The following is a 13,699-nucleotide window of genomic DNA, read 5'->3' as shown; positions in this document are numbered from 1 at the left end:
TGCGATCTCTCGCTCTCACTAACCGGCTATCGGTGTGCCTGTATGTTTGCTGATGTTGGTGCTTCGCCTCTATTTACCAATACCATTTAATATTTAAATGCGCTCTGGCTCTCTGTTTATGTTTGAAGCCGGCTGAATCGGATCAGCTGTTTTGATACCAGATCCTAAAGGAATTGGTTCGGGACTGATTGGGTTATTTGATCAAGTTTAAAGCAAAATAATTATGCAAGACTGTACTTTATTTTACGATGCTTCTAGAATGTTTTCCTCACAAAGTATACATTTGGGTGAGGCCCCATTCTGGTTTTTAGAGGCCCCTGTCGAGTGTCGACAAATATGGCGATGCCTCTTCATTCCCCTCACAATGTCCGTCAATCTTCTCTGAGTTGATTGTTAGTCTACACGCAGCACCCGGTACTATACATACGTATGTACATATATGATACGATAAGCCAGCGCCCGTTCTCTGTCTCTATCGCTCCCTCGAATCGCACTGATTCAGTCGGGTATAAAAGGCAGCGAGCTCTCCCAGTCAGTATTCAGTAAGCAACAAGTGTGCGAGCTAATAACAGCTACCAGCTGAGCAACTAACAAGTTTTTTCCAAGTGAAACCTATAATCAAACAGCAAGATGCGTTTGGGACAGACCGTACCTAACTTCGAGGCCGACACAACCAAGGGGCCCATTAAATTCCACGAGTGGCAGGGCAACTCGTAAGTGCCATCAAACCCTTTTCCTCTGATCGAATCTCACCAATTCTCCCTCGGATCGCCAGCTGGGTGGTGCTCTTCTCTCACCCCGCCGACTTCACGCCCGTCTGCACCACTGAGCTGGGCAGGATTGCGGTGCACCAGCCGGAGTTCGCCAAGCGGAACACCAAGTGCCTGGCGCATTCCGTTGACGCATTGCACTCGCACGTGGACTGGGTGAACGACATCAAGAGCTATTGCCTGGACATTCCCGGGGACTTCCCCTACCCGATCATCGCCGACCCCACTCGCGACCTGGCCGTCAGCCTGGGCATGCTCGACGAGGAGCAGAAGAAGGATCCCGAGGTGGGCAAGACCATCCGCGCCCTGTTCATCATCAGTCCGGACCATAAGGTGCGCCTCTCCATGTTCTACCCCATGTCCACTGGTCGCAACGTTGAGTAAGTACCTCTTTCGGGCTACAACTGTTGTTAATCTCAACTGACGGTCCTGTAATCTTACAGTGAGATCCTGAGGACCATTGACTCCCTGCAGCTGACTGATCGCCTCAAGGTAGTGGCCACTCCCGCCAACTGGACCGTAAGTTTTTCTACCCACTTAATGCAAACTGTTCCGAACTAACTGATTCTGTTTCATAAACAGCCTGGCACTAAGGTCATGATCCTGCCCACTGTCACCGATGAGGAGGCTCACAAGCTCTTCCCCAAGGGATTTGACAAGGTATCCATGCCGTCTGGAGTAAACTACGTTCGCACCACTGAGAACTATTAAAGACCTACCAGCATGTATTTTTCTTCCTGTTGTGCCATAAAAGTTAATTACTGCTAAATAAAAATTATATATTCTGAAACTATTACTTAAAATATTCTTATTTTAATAAATATTATTTTGACACAAAATTGCGAATGAATATTTTTTTTATTTTAATAAAATGCAAAAATTTGTCTAGCAATATCGATGAAAGTCCCATGGCAAAAAACTAAATGAAAAATCGTAGACAACTTTTTCAAAAGTGTGGGTTTGGCAATTTGCCAATATTTCAGCACAGGCGTTGACTGAAATTTGCATGTCTAATCTCAACTTTTTAGCCTTATTAGATCCGAACTCACATACAGATACCGCCAGATCGACTAGTCTAGCAATCATGATTGAGAATATATATACTTTATAGGGTCGAAAACGCTTCCTTCTACATATGTACATACTTTTAATATAATGCAATTCAATTTAAGTATTGAAATAAAACAAGAGAGGATGCTATAGTCGAGTTTTCCGACTATCAGATACCCTTTAGTCAGCTATTGTGAATGCGAACGAGAAATTTTTCTGGGATATCGATAGATATTGGGAATACCGGTTTGGTGGCTTTTGGGCGTTAGACTGCTGGCAATAAGTTTTTTGCAAGTCTAATAAAAATATGAGAAAGCGGGACAGACTGCGGAACCGACAGCGGGACTGATCTCTGTCCCGATCTCTGTCCCGCTGTCTGACCCACAAACTGGACAAACATGGCCAAATGTACACTGCAATTGCTTCTAATAAAGACTTCATATACTTTATAAGGTCAGAAATGCTTCCTTCAATATATTATATACTTTTCAATGAGTAACCGGGTATAAGAATAAACAAAGCAAGTGCACAGTAAAAATTGAATTGTGTAAAAATATAAAATACATAGCACCTCCTGTAATACCAATCTTTATTGTACACTAAAATCTTGTACTTTAAGGCTTATAATTTATATACGACGTAGTATAACCAGCTGATAAGATAAAAATGTAATAGTTCTCTGTGGTAGTTTACTACTCATCGGTGACATTTGTAGAATCATGACCTTAGTGCAAGGCTATTTGGGAAACGGGTATCTGATTATAGCGTTCTCTGTTGCTTTTATAATTTGTTTGCAGTTTTTAAATATATTCCTACAACACCCAACTAGTTGACTAATGGATAGTCAAGTAAAGCGACTATAATATTCTCTCTAGTTTTGTAATATTTTGTGAGGGCAAAGCTGACAAAATAATATTTATTAAAATAAGAATGATTTTAAGTAATAGTTTCAGAATATATAATGTTTATTTAGCAGTAATTAACTTTTTATGGCACATCAGGAAGAAAAATACATGCTGGTAGGTCTTTAATAGTTCTCAGTGGTGCGAACGTAGTTTACTCCAGACGGCATGGATACCTTGTCAAATCCCTTGGGGAAGAGCTTGTGAGCCTCCGCATCGGTGACAGTGGGCAGGATCATGACCTTAGTGCCAGGCTGTTTATGAAACAGAATCAGTTAGTTCGGAACAGTTTGCATTAAGTGGGTAGAAAAACTTACGGTCCAGTTGGCGGGAGTGGCCACTACCTTGAGGCGATCAGTCAGCTGCAGGGAGTCAATGGTCCTCAGGATCTCACTGTAAGATTACAGGACCGTCAGTTGAGATTAACAACAGTTGTAGCCCGAAAGAGGTACTTACTCAACGTTGCGACCAGTGGACATGGGGTAGAACATGGAGAGGCGCACCTTATGGTCCGGACTGATGATGAACAGGGCGCGGATGGTCTTGCCCACCTCGGGATCCTTCTTCTGCTCCTCGTCGAGCATGCCCAGGCTGACGGCCAGGTCGCGAGTGGGGTCGGCGATGATCGGGTAGGGGAAGTCCCCGGGAATGTCCAGGCAATAGCTCTTGATGTCGTTCACCCAGTCCACGTGCGAGTGCAATGCGTCAACGGAATGCGCCAGGCACTTGGTGTTCCGCTTGGCGAACTCCGGCTGGTGCACCGCAATCCTGCCCAGCTCAGTGGTGCAGACGGGCGTGAAGTCGGCGGGGTGAGAGAAGAGCACCACCCAGCTGGCGATCCGAGGGAGAATTGGTGAGATTCGATCAGAGGAAAAGGGTTTGATGGCACTTACGAGTTGCCCTGCCACTCGTGGAATTTAATGGGCCCCTTGGTTGTGTCGGCCTCGAAGTTAGGTACGGTCTGTCCCAAACGCATCTTGCTGTTTGATTATAGGTTTCACTTGGAAAAAACTTGTTAGTTGCTCAGCTGGTAGCTGTTATTAGCTCGCACACTTGTTGCTTACTGAATACTGACTGGGAGAGCTCGCTGCCTTTTATACCCGACTGAATCAGTGCGATTCGAGGGAGCGATAGAGACAGAGAACGGGCGCTGGCTTATCGTATCATATATGTACATACGTATGTATAGTACCGGGTGCTGCGTGTAGACTAACAATCAACTCAGAGAAGATTGACGGACATTGTGAGGGGAATGAAGAGGCATCGCCATATTTGTCGACACTCGACAGGGGCCTCTAAAAACCAGAATGGGGCCTCACCCAAATGTATACTTTGTGAGGAAAACATTCTAGAAGCATCGTAAAATAAAGTACAGTCTTGCATAATTATTTTGCTTTAAACTTGATCAAATAACCCAATCAGTCCCGAACCAATTCCTTTAGGATCTGGTATCAAAACAGCTGATCCGATTCAGCCGGCTTCAAACATAAACAGAGAGCCAGAGCGCATTTAAATATTAAATGGTATTGGTAAATAGAGGCGAAGCACCAACATCAGCAAACATACAGGCACACCGATAGCCGGTTAGTGAGAGCGAGAGATCGCAGAGCAGTGTGATGGTATGTGTGAGTGCCTGCAAAAATCGCACACTTCCATAGATCGCACGGCTCTCCCGTTCACGTATACAAAACGAGCCTCCAATTGAAAGTGAAGAGCGAGTAAAATCATGAGACTGTGTGCGTGGGTCAATCGAAAATTAACACACCAGTATAGATTTTCTCTCAGTAAGTCACACGTATATATCAAATGGATTTCGGGAAGTTGGATGGGCAGATTGCTAACTCAGAAGGCAAAAGGCAGTACGCATGAAAGCAACCCAAATGGGAATCAGTTTACAGTAATAAATACAAATATCGTATATGCAGTGTGTTACAATTCAATTGCTAAAAGTACAGTCCGTACATTCAGCTGAAAATCTGTTGTAAAGACGCAAAACCATTTGCTATACACATTTTGTGGTAATTTTCCATTCCTCGTCGCTTACACTATTTCAGGTTGTTTGTAAACAACCTCAAATTTGTAGTCAAGCGGGCAAAAGATTGCGTTAGTGTAAGTGAGAGCGAAGGTCTGGCGCAAGTGAAGCGGTTTAGTGGAAGTGTGTGGAAGAGATCAGGAGGAGACAAGGACGGAATGAAATAAAAGAGCGAACCGGGTGATCAACGATAGTCTAAATGGAAATTGTTATCGATAACTTAAGCGCTAAAAAGATTTCGGGTTCTTAAAAATATACGTTTATAGAATTGAAATAAATAACAATTCTTCTACGACCTTTTAAGAACCCGCAAGCCTAGCGTGGAGATGAGCTAAATGCTTTACAATGTCCCCTGATTAGGCCTTTTTGACAACTACTGCGTCTTTATTATTAATAGCAAGAAAAGTCAAAAATACATAAATAAATTCAAGTGTAGGTATTTAAAATTATTTTTATTGTACTGCTTATAAAACGAATGCCAACTAAAGGCTTATACAAATTTCTTATCAATATCACCGTGCCAAAAATACGATAACGACTATCTTCAAATTTCATTCACCAAAATCGGCATCAATGTCAAAACCTTCTACTTGGGTAGCCTTCTTTTGGTCAAGATCTGGCAAATTCCCAGTCCAGCAGAAATGGTGCCAATAACTCCCATGTAAACGGATGAATGCTTCATGCCCCACAGGTAACCCCTTGGCAAACTGCAGATGGTGTGAAGCAGATCGATTGAAAAGTGTGCAAGGGACAAAACATCAAAGTGGCTCAGTTTATAGCCATCTTGTAAGAGAATCCTTGATGTTCTCAAGACGTTTAGGTATGCAGAGACCATGCTGAGTATGGAGTTCACATAGCGCCAGGTCTCCTGTTTTTTGACATCGAAAACTTTGTGCCTGGCCAGCCAGCAAATGGTGTCGACGGGATAGAAAAGCAGATCCACCGCATTCGACATCACCGTCAATACAGACGTAATGCGATCCGGTTCATAGTCGTGCAGTCCGCTGTCCACAGTGTACCGAAGCACAGGTGGCTCCCCAGAGTCTTCTGAGCCCACATTGTTTAGGTCTGGACTCCGCTTGATTTGGTATCCTATTACCAATTGGGCACTTTGGCATAATACCTCCATCAAAACCTCTCGAGCTCTACAGGAATCGAGAAGTCCACCGATCTCATTTATAAACTTTGCCATAACTGTATGCTACCGGCTTATGTGAAGAGAAAATCTACACTGAGTTGGCTGAACGAAAACGGAACATATAGCCCAACTCTCGTCCGATGTCGATAACAAGAATTTAAATTCGATTTATTCGGTTCTGGGTGTGGCTATCGCTGATCTGACCCGGTTCGTTCTCGCCCGTTTACTCTCTTTCACTGCTTACCCCTCCTCGATCTTTCCCACACCATCGCTAATCTTTCAACCAACCAACATTCGCGTGGCCTCCGCATCTCTCTCCTTCCGCACTCGCCTTTTCCCCTCATCCACAAAATCCGCTTTGTTATTGACAAACAAGCCAGAAACCGATGGAAAATTACCACAAAATGTGTATAAGGCAATGCACAGGCTGTACTTTGAGTCATTTTATTGTTTGCATGATTTTCCGCACGTATTTCTTAGCACAACAAAGTTTAATATGTAGTATTAAAATTACTTAATTCTACTCCATGATTATTCCAAAGCAATGTCTCTTCATGCGAACAGTCTTTTTGCGTCTAAATTAGCTGTCAGCCCATTCGACCTCCCAAACCCCATTCGATCTATATGTGTGACTTACTGAGAGAAAACTTACGCTGGTGTGCTTATTTTCGATAGACCCACGCACACAGTCTCATGATTTCACTCGCTCTTCACTTTCAATTGGAGGCTCGCTTTGTATACGTGAACGGGAGAGCCGTGCGATCTATGGAAGTGTGCGATTTTTGCAGGCACTCACAAATACCACTACGCGGCGAGTCGCTCTCTTCCTCTCTCAATACTCTTTGGAAAGTGATCAGCTGTTGGATCAGCTGTTGGATCAGCTGTTTGGTTTACATGGACAACTTTTGAAATTAGCCACCAATTCTGGCTTATTTGAAAATAATTATAAAATATACACTAGATGTACTGTACTTTTGAGGAAACTTCTAGAATTTCATCACAAAGTCCAGAGTTTCACGAGGTTGGTACATGGCAACATTCAAAAATAGAGGCGTTCGCAACGGGGAGGCCTTGCCCACATGCATAGCTGTACATTATATCGGTGTATATAAGTATGTACATACATATCAGTGAAAACAACACTGTCGCTATCTCGCTCACTGATCGTCTCAAAGCAAGTGGGTATAAAAGCCAGCGATCTCTCTCACTCGGAATTCAGTTGGCAATTATCAGGCAAACTAACAAAAAGAGGCAAACAACAAGATCCATAGACAAGTTTTCTAACCTATTCAAAATGAGTTCCAATTCTCTGTTCGAAACCGACGAAGATGTCGCTCAGGCCAACAAGTTATCCCGGAAAGTGAAGGAATCCCCCTTCATGCTGGTCGGTATTGCCGGTTTCGTGGCCGCAGGTTTGGTTGGAGCCTACAAATATCGGAACCGAGGCACCATGAGCACCAGCGTCTTTCTGATGCAGTTGCGTGTGGCTGCCCAGGGAACCGTCGTCGGATGTTTGACAGCCGGATTGGCGTACACAATGGCCAAGGAGTACCTGTTCCACGAGGAACAGAAAAGCAATACCAGGCCAGAGGAATAAATAAAGTATAGTAGGATTATTAGCCAAAGACCAAACATACATACATCAAATGGTGACCGTTAATTAAACTGTAAGTATATCTGTGCAAAATTCTGAGTGAACAACAATTAATTTAATTTTTTCAACAGCATCATATTGCCTACCTCCCCACCGTCATCGAATCAAAAACGGTAGAACAAACTATTCTAGAATTTAAGAAAGTTCTGCAAAGTATTAGCCATCAGGTTTAATCATATTTAAAATTAGTTAACTATTAAATGTACACAATAAAGAATGTTTGAACCAAAGAACCTAACATACATTTTACTCACAGATATGACATCTATAATTTTATAGATCACTTCAATAGTCAATTTCCTCGACTATCAGATACTCCTTACTCAGCTAGTGGGAGTGCGAACGAGAAAGTTTAAAAATGCATAAATTTCAAAGGCGTTCATGCGGATGGACAGGTCCGCCTCAACTCGGATATTGGTCATGATCAAGAATTTTTATGCCTTTAATGGTCGAAAAGGCATCCTTTTACCTGCTCCATACTTTTCAACGAATCCCAGTATACCCTTTACTTTTTTATTTTCTTATTTTATATTTATTAAGTGATAATAATACCCTTTACTACTCTACGACTAATGGTGATGGAAACTGATTCATACCGAATAAGAAAACTATGATTTTGATAAAATAAAAAAAACCGAATTATTTGTCAAAGAAAAGGTACACTTTCTCATTTTTCTTTATTATACAATCAGTCCAAAAGCAGCTATATAATATAGTTTTGACTTATTAACCACCTGCAATGGAAATATACCGATATTTACTTCCTAGGAAACTTCCGATTGAAATCACTACACCCATCCGCTTGTAAGTTTATTTCTTTTTAAATATTTGCAATCTTAAAGAACATCACTATTGCTGCAATTCCCCTAATTTTAAGGCACATTAAATTAGATTGGATCAATCTCCAAAAATTTGTTATATAAAATAAATTTAAAATCGTTTGTATATGTCATTAAAATAATTTTTATTTAAATAAATGAACTGCACATATAGTATATATCAGGAATTATGGTAGATATGTAATATGAATTGATAACAAATGGAGAGTGGTTTTCTATCAGTAGTTATCAGTGGTGCGGACGTAGTTTACTCCGGAGGGCATGGATACCTTGTCAAATCCCTTGGGGAAGAGTTTATGAGCCTCCGCATCGGTGACATTGGGCAGGATCATGACCTTAGTGCCAGGCTGTTTATGAAACAGAATTAGTTAGTTCGGAACAGTTTGCATTAAGTGGGTAGAGAAACTTACGGTCCAGTTGGCGGGAGTGGCCACCACCTTGAGGCGATCAGTCAGCTGCAGGGAGTCAATGGTCCTCAGGATCTCACTGTAAGATTACAGGATCGTCAGTTGAGATTAACAACAGGTGTAGCTCGAAGGAGGTACTTACTCAACGTTGCGACCAGTGGACATGGGGTAGAACATGGAGAGGCGCACCTTATGGTCCGGACTGATGATGAACAGGGCGCGGATGGTCTTGCCCACCTCGGGATCCTTCTTCTGCTCCTCGTCGAGCATGCCCAGGCTGACGGCCAGGTCGCGAGTGGGGTCGGCGATGATCGGGTAGGGGAAGTCCCCGGGAATGTCCAGGCAATAGCTCTTGATGTCGTTCACCCAGTCCACGTGCGAGTGCAATGCGTCAACGGAATGCGCCAGGCACTTGGTGTTCCGCTTGGCGAACTCCGGCTGGTGCACCGCAATCCTGCCCAGCTCAGTGGTGCAGACGGGCGTGAAGTCGGCGGGGTGAGAGAAGAGCACCACCCAGCTGGCGATCCGAGGGAGAATTGGTGAGATTCGATCAGAGAAAAAGGGTTTGATGGCACTTACGAGTTGCCCTGCCACTCGTGGAACTTAATGGGCCCCTTGGTTGTGTCGGCCTCGAAGTTAGGTACGGTCTGTCCCAAACGCATCTTGCTGTTTGATTATAGGTTTCACTTGGAAAAAACTTGCTAGTTGCTCAGCTGGTAGCTGTTATTAGCTCGCACACTTGTTGCTTACTGAATTCTGACTGGGAGAGCGCGCTGCCTTTTATACCCAGCGTGATCGAAGTGAACAGCGGGTGCGACAGAGATAGGAAATGGGCGCTGCCTCAACGCGCGTGTTTGTTTGTAGTATAATGTTCTGAGAATAGATTATTTAACAGTACTGAACAGATTGTGGAGTAGTTTGCTTTGCAGTTGAGTGAGAAGACCTTGTGCAAGGTGCCATGTGTGTGAAACTCGACAGGGGCCTCTACTGATTGGGGTCTCATATAGTTTGGACTTTGAGACGAAATGCTTCTGGAAGTATCTTAGAATAAAGTTCAGTTTTCCTTATTTAGTTCTCCATTAATCTCATTTTAAATGCAAATAGGCGCAAACTCCTTTAGCATCTAACATCAGCAACAGCTGATCTGGTCCAGCTGGCAGTTTTGCGGCTTCAAACATAAACAGAGAACCAGAGAGCATTTAAAAGTTAAATGGTATTGGTGAATATAGGCGAAGAACCAACATCAGCAAACATACAGGCACACCGATAGCCGGATTGGTTAGTGAGAGCGAGAGAGCGCCGAACAATGTGATGGTATTTGTGAGTGCCTGCAAGAATCGCACACTTCCATAGATCGCACGGCTCTCCCGTTCACGTATACAAAACGAGCCTCCAATTGAAAGTGAAGAGCGAGTGAAATCATGAGACTGTGTGCGTGGGTCAATCGAAAATAAGCACACCAGCGTAGGTTTTCTCTCAGTAAGTCACACATATAGATCGATTGGGTTTTGGGAAGTCGGATTGGCAGATTGCTAACTCAGAAGGCAAAAGACAGTAGGCATGAAAGCAACCCAAATGGGAATCATATGGTTAAAATAAAAGATCTCGTCATAATGGATATTATGATATATTGTTCAATTTATTTAGAGGGTTACCGTTACCGCAATCGGATTCACTTCCGAAAGCTCGATATTATTTCAATGTATATAATTTCAATTTACTAGTACGGTCGTAAGGGAGTGCTAGTTATAAAGTCTAATCTAAGAACCAATCCAAAAACCTTCGTCTCTATAATAAACATTTTGTAGCAATTTTCCACTATTTATCAGTTTCGTGTTGGTATTTTTAATCGGAAAGGGAGCAGACTGTGTTAGTCTAGATTTGGGAATGTGCGTGCATCTACAGAAAATATAATTTGTTTTTATCGTTTGTCCAACCTTAAAAATGTAATGACCGGCATAGAAATAACAATTAATTATTAAATATTATTAAATTAGTTTAAAAATAACTTATATCGAAAAATTCGATATTTCGTAACCCAGCTAATTTAAGCTCACTTGAAAAAACAACGCTAATAATAACAACAATAAAAAAAATGTTGTTTCTGACGACCTCTCTTAATTAAAACTTATGAGGATTTTTACTTAGAGACGCAAGGATTTCCTCGGGAATTCCTCGGTTTTCAGGCACATATACATATGCATTTTCCTCATGAATATCTTGTAATTAACCTAACATTTAAATTCCCTAAGAAACTCCCCGGAATTCTTCCTTATTCCTAGCTGCTTAATTGAAAAAAAATCAAACTTGCTTCGTCGCTTCGAATCCTTATGAATTCCCGCCGCCGATTCCTCAAAGATTTTTTAGGGAAATAAAGGTAATTTATTATACACCTTTAGTGGCGATGTTACTTTTATTATTTATTAGTACGGAAAGATAGAAAGTAATCGAATCTGGCGAAATTTTTTAGCGCTTACTTTGTTATTTACTTTTGTTTTCTTATCTTGTCGTAGGAAATACTTTACCTTTAAAAAGGTTTGAATACAGAAGTTAAATTTGGCCTTGCATATCGTTGATAAAAACTATCCTTATAAATATGTTACTTTTTAAAATAGCAATCAGAAAGAAACCCACCGCCAAAAGAATGTATATAAATATTTGTTTTCGCCTGAAAGTATGACCCACCAGACGATTTTTTTTTACAACTGTGATGCATGACAAAATGGTTTACAAACGTATATATATCAAGCAATATTTTGGTTGAGAATCATATTAGTGCTCCAAAAGCTGTCCTATTTCCGCATCGCTGACTGTTGGAAGAGCTTTTTCGCCTGAAAGCTAACGCTTGAAGTCAGCTTCCGAACAGCTGATTTTGATAAGCACCGCCTTCGCCCACGCCGCATGTTTTCCTTTCTGCCTTCCTTCTTTCCTTCTTTGCTTTCGCTTTGGTTTGCTTTTTGGCGCTCCGGCTCAGTTCAAATTTAGCGATGCGCGCGTGCGGTTGCTGAGCGCTCCAAACATAACGGTAAACGGTCCTCGAAACTGTGTTTTTGCCATATTTGTCTTATCGTATCGCCGACTTTGGGCCTAGGGACCGCCCCGTTTCGTAGTAAACTCGCATATTCTGACAAAGTGCACACACCTTTTGGCAGGCGGCGAAAACTTTGTGTCCGCGTAAACTTTTCCACTTGTGTTTGCCCATGCGGTGCGCTCGTGTGTGTTTGTTTGTCAACTAATCCAAACATGTGAGCCTACAAACAAATCATCTTCAACACTATCCACCCAGTCGAACGGAGCGTTTTCCCAAGTGATCTGATCGCCGCGCCGTAAAAGTTTTCCCTTGACCAGCGCCCTAATGGTAAATGCAACGATAAAGTTGTTTTCCGAAATTCGGCGAAAAGTTGCCAGCCAACTGTCCTCATAAAATATGCCAAGACATTTACATCGCCCGGCCCAACTGCTTTAAGCCCGCTGGCACCCGTTGGCCATCAAAGTGTTAAAGTGCTATAAAAAAAGGTACGAAAACATACTCCCTCGGCGGCCATTGAATAATGCATTCAATTACGAATGTCGCCAAAATAACAAAACAAAAAAAAAGCAACAATTTATGTGCACGTGAGGTGTGGGTACAAATGTTATTATTCATATGTACAAGCTCTTGTGTACTTAGCCTAATGTTCTCTTTCGTAGCGACAATTAATATTTAAAGTTGCTCTAGTAATTCATGTTGAAAGTAATTAAAGGATTGTTTAGTGGGTAATGCTTTTTGTTGGGCAGGCAATTAAACATAGAGCTGGCCATTTGAATTAAATTAGCTTAATACCTACTATATATGACTTTTAAAACTTGTTTGCTTTGGGCAATAACACTGTTAAATATAATTGTTTAAATATTGCTAAAAATATAACAATAAAAAGTAAAGATTGCTAGAATACATCATGTAGAAAAACAACTAAATTCTTAAAATAAGGAAATACTAAAATAACTTTAACTACAGTTGCGCAATAAAACAGACACACAATTTAAAGTGTTTTTTATGAAAATGCCCATTGAATAAACCATTTAAATACAATTAACAGCTTATTCGAGATTATTTAAAGGTTCAAAAGGTGGCACAAACAAGAGTAAAATCGCATTTAAATTGAAAGTCAGCGGGACCCAAAACCGTTAGACAGATCAGACCGCCATAAGCCTTAAATATTAATGAAACGATTAAGCAAACTTTTTATTTCATTTTCACCTTTTTTTTTGTTTGGTAAGCGTCATTTGTACGCCCGCGAATGTTTTTCTTTGTATTTTTTTGCACTTCATGAAATGTTAATTTTAATTAAGCGCCGCTGCGCAGCTGAGAAAAGAAGTTAAAAAATAAAAACGGGGATTAAAGGAACGTGGAAAAGCGACAGGAAAAGTTGGAGTGTGAGTATGTATGTATATGTATGTATGTAGTTGTAGCAAGGGGGGTTGGGGGAGGTACAATGATAAAACACAACCAGAAAATAAAACAATAAGTCAGCAGTTGATGATGAGCAGGTGTGTGGCGTGGTAAGGGACAGGAAATGCGGATTTCCTGCGCTCCTGGAAAAGCGGGTCAAGTTTTTGTTATAAAATATTCCAAGTGTCACAAAAAAATAAACCAACGAAAATAATAATAACGAGTGGATGTACAGAGGGGGTGGGTGGGGGACTTTCCGCGGATGCGTCTTGTTTAGCAGCTCCGGGGTCCTTTGGTTAATACTTGTGCAACAGCAACAACAGCAAAGGAAAGCGCTACAACAACAAGCAAGACAACAACAAAGACAACTGGCGACGACTTCTTGCGGGACATTGTATAGGCCAAAGAATAATAAAGACCTGGAAAAACAAAGACGCCAAGAAAATCCCCTCGCCCACAGTGTTGATAATGAAAG

The 13,699-nt window shown here is 41.7% G+C and overlaps 6 protein-coding genes across 7 annotated transcripts in view; 3 read left to right on the top strand and 3 right to left on the bottom strand.

Annotated features, from left to right (window-relative positions):
* Positions 1-521: 521 nt before the first annotated feature.
* LOC6733866 (peroxiredoxin-6) lies at positions 522-1,566 on the top strand. Its single transcript, XM_016182373.3, has 4 exons — positions 522-713; positions 776-1,150; positions 1,214-1,289; positions 1,353-1,566. Exons 1-4 carry the CDS (start codon positions 631-633, stop codon positions 1,479-1,481), a joined length of 663 nt encoding a protein of 220 aa, XP_016026889.1. The 5' UTR covers positions 522-630; the 3' UTR covers positions 1,482-1,566.
* A 1,195-nt stretch (positions 1,567-2,761) lies between these two features.
* LOC27207204 (peroxiredoxin-6) lies at positions 2,762-3,814 on the bottom strand. The gene is made up of 4 exons (XM_039291378.2): positions 3,616-3,814; positions 3,179-3,553; positions 3,040-3,115; positions 2,762-2,976 (listed from the first exon to the last, which is right to left on the bottom strand). Exons 1-4 carry the CDS (start codon positions 3,696-3,698, stop codon positions 2,848-2,850), a joined length of 663 nt encoding a protein of 220 aa, XP_039147312.1. The 5' UTR covers positions 3,699-3,814; the 3' UTR covers positions 2,762-2,847.
* Positions 3,815-5,179: 1,365 nt separating this feature from the next.
* On the bottom strand, positions 5,180-6,589 carry LOC120284336 (peroxisomal membrane protein 11C). The gene has a single exon (XM_039291379.2). It carries the CDS (start codon positions 5,944-5,946, stop codon positions 5,341-5,343), a length of 606 nt encoding a protein of 201 aa, XP_039147313.1. The 5' UTR covers positions 5,947-6,589; the 3' UTR covers positions 5,180-5,340.
* A 280-nt stretch (positions 6,590-6,869) lies between these two features.
* Positions 6,870-7,779, top strand: LOC120284337 (HIG1 domain family member 1C). The gene is made up of 2 exons (XM_039291380.2): positions 6,870-7,559; positions 7,618-7,779. The coding sequence occupies exon 1, from the start codon at positions 7,007-7,009 to the stop codon at positions 7,487-7,489; it is 483 nt and encodes a 160-aa protein (XP_039147314.1). The 5' UTR covers positions 6,870-7,006; the 3' UTR covers positions 7,490-7,559; positions 7,618-7,779.
* Positions 7,780-8,485: 706 nt separating this feature from the next.
* LOC6733863 (peroxiredoxin-6) lies at positions 8,486-9,532 on the bottom strand. Its single transcript, XM_039291377.2, has 4 exons — positions 9,372-9,532; positions 8,935-9,309; positions 8,796-8,871; positions 8,486-8,732 (listed from the first exon to the last, which is right to left on the bottom strand). Exons 1-4 carry the CDS (start codon positions 9,452-9,454, stop codon positions 8,604-8,606), a joined length of 663 nt encoding a protein of 220 aa, XP_039147311.1. The 5' UTR covers positions 9,455-9,532; the 3' UTR covers positions 8,486-8,603.
* Positions 9,533-11,744: 2,212 nt separating this feature from the next.
* Positions 11,745-13,699, top strand: part of LOC6733850 (potassium channel subfamily T member 2) — a 97,415-nt gene continuing 95,460 nt past the window's right edge. Inside the window, exon 1 of one of the 2 annotated variants that reach the window (XM_039292655.2) lies at positions 11,745-12,308. The gene's annotated coding sequence lies outside the window, so the exon portion shown is untranslated. The remainder of the gene's footprint in view (positions 12,309-13,699) is intronic. The other variant, XM_039292657.1, reaches the window with a different exon arrangement.

Source organism: Drosophila simulans, chromosome 2R, assembly GCF_016746395.2.
Source record: "Drosophila simulans strain w501 chromosome 2R, Prin_Dsim_3.1, whole genome shotgun sequence".
Classification (NCBI taxonomy): Eukaryota; Metazoa; Arthropoda; class Insecta; order Diptera; family Drosophilidae; genus Drosophila; species Drosophila simulans.
Note: the sequence above shows the minus strand (reverse complement) of the source record. Positions and strands in the feature narration are given on the sequence as shown.

What these genes read in the sequence shown, in the direction of transcription:
- LOC6733866 (XM_016182373.3), top strand. Translation starts at nt 631, where the DNA reads ATGCGTTTGGGACAGACCGTACCTAACTTCGAGGCCGACACAACCAAG. An exon ending in CACGAGTGGCAGGGCAACTC is followed by an intron (nt 714 to 775) that starts GTAAGTGCCATC and finishes TCGGATCGCCAG; the next exon opens with CTGGGTGGTGCTCTTCTCTC. An exon ending in TCCACTGGTCGCAACGTTGA is followed by an intron (nt 1,151 to 1,213) that starts GTAAGTACCTCT and finishes GTAATCTTACAG; the next exon opens with TGAGATCCTGAGGACCATTG.
- LOC27207204 (XM_039291378.2), bottom strand. Translation starts at nt 3,698, where the DNA reads ATGCGTTTGGGACAGACCGTACCTAACTTCGAGGCCGACACAACCAAG. An exon ending in CACGAGTGGCAGGGCAACTC is followed by an intron (nt 3,554 to 3,615) that starts GTAAGTGCCATC and finishes TCGGATCGCCAG; the next exon opens with CTGGGTGGTGCTCTTCTCTC. An exon ending in TCCACTGGTCGCAACGTTGA is followed by an intron (nt 3,116 to 3,178) that starts GTAAGTACCTCT and finishes GTAATCTTACAG; the next exon opens with TGAGATCCTGAGGACCATTG.
- LOC120284336 (XM_039291379.2), bottom strand. Translation starts at nt 5,946, where the DNA reads ATGGCAAAGTTTATAAATGAGATCGGTGGACTTCTCGATTCCTGTAGA.
- LOC120284337 (XM_039291380.2), top strand. Translation starts at nt 7,007, where the DNA reads ATGTACATACATATCAGTGAAAACAACACTGTCGCTATCTCGCTCACT.
- LOC6733863 (XM_039291377.2), bottom strand. Translation starts at nt 9,454, where the DNA reads ATGCGTTTGGGACAGACCGTACCTAACTTCGAGGCCGACACAACCAAG. An exon ending in CACGAGTGGCAGGGCAACTC is followed by an intron (nt 9,310 to 9,371) that starts GTAAGTGCCATC and finishes TCGGATCGCCAG; the next exon opens with CTGGGTGGTGCTCTTCTCTC. An exon ending in TCCACTGGTCGCAACGTTGA is followed by an intron (nt 8,872 to 8,934) that starts GTAAGTACCTCC and finishes GTAATCTTACAG; the next exon opens with TGAGATCCTGAGGACCATTG.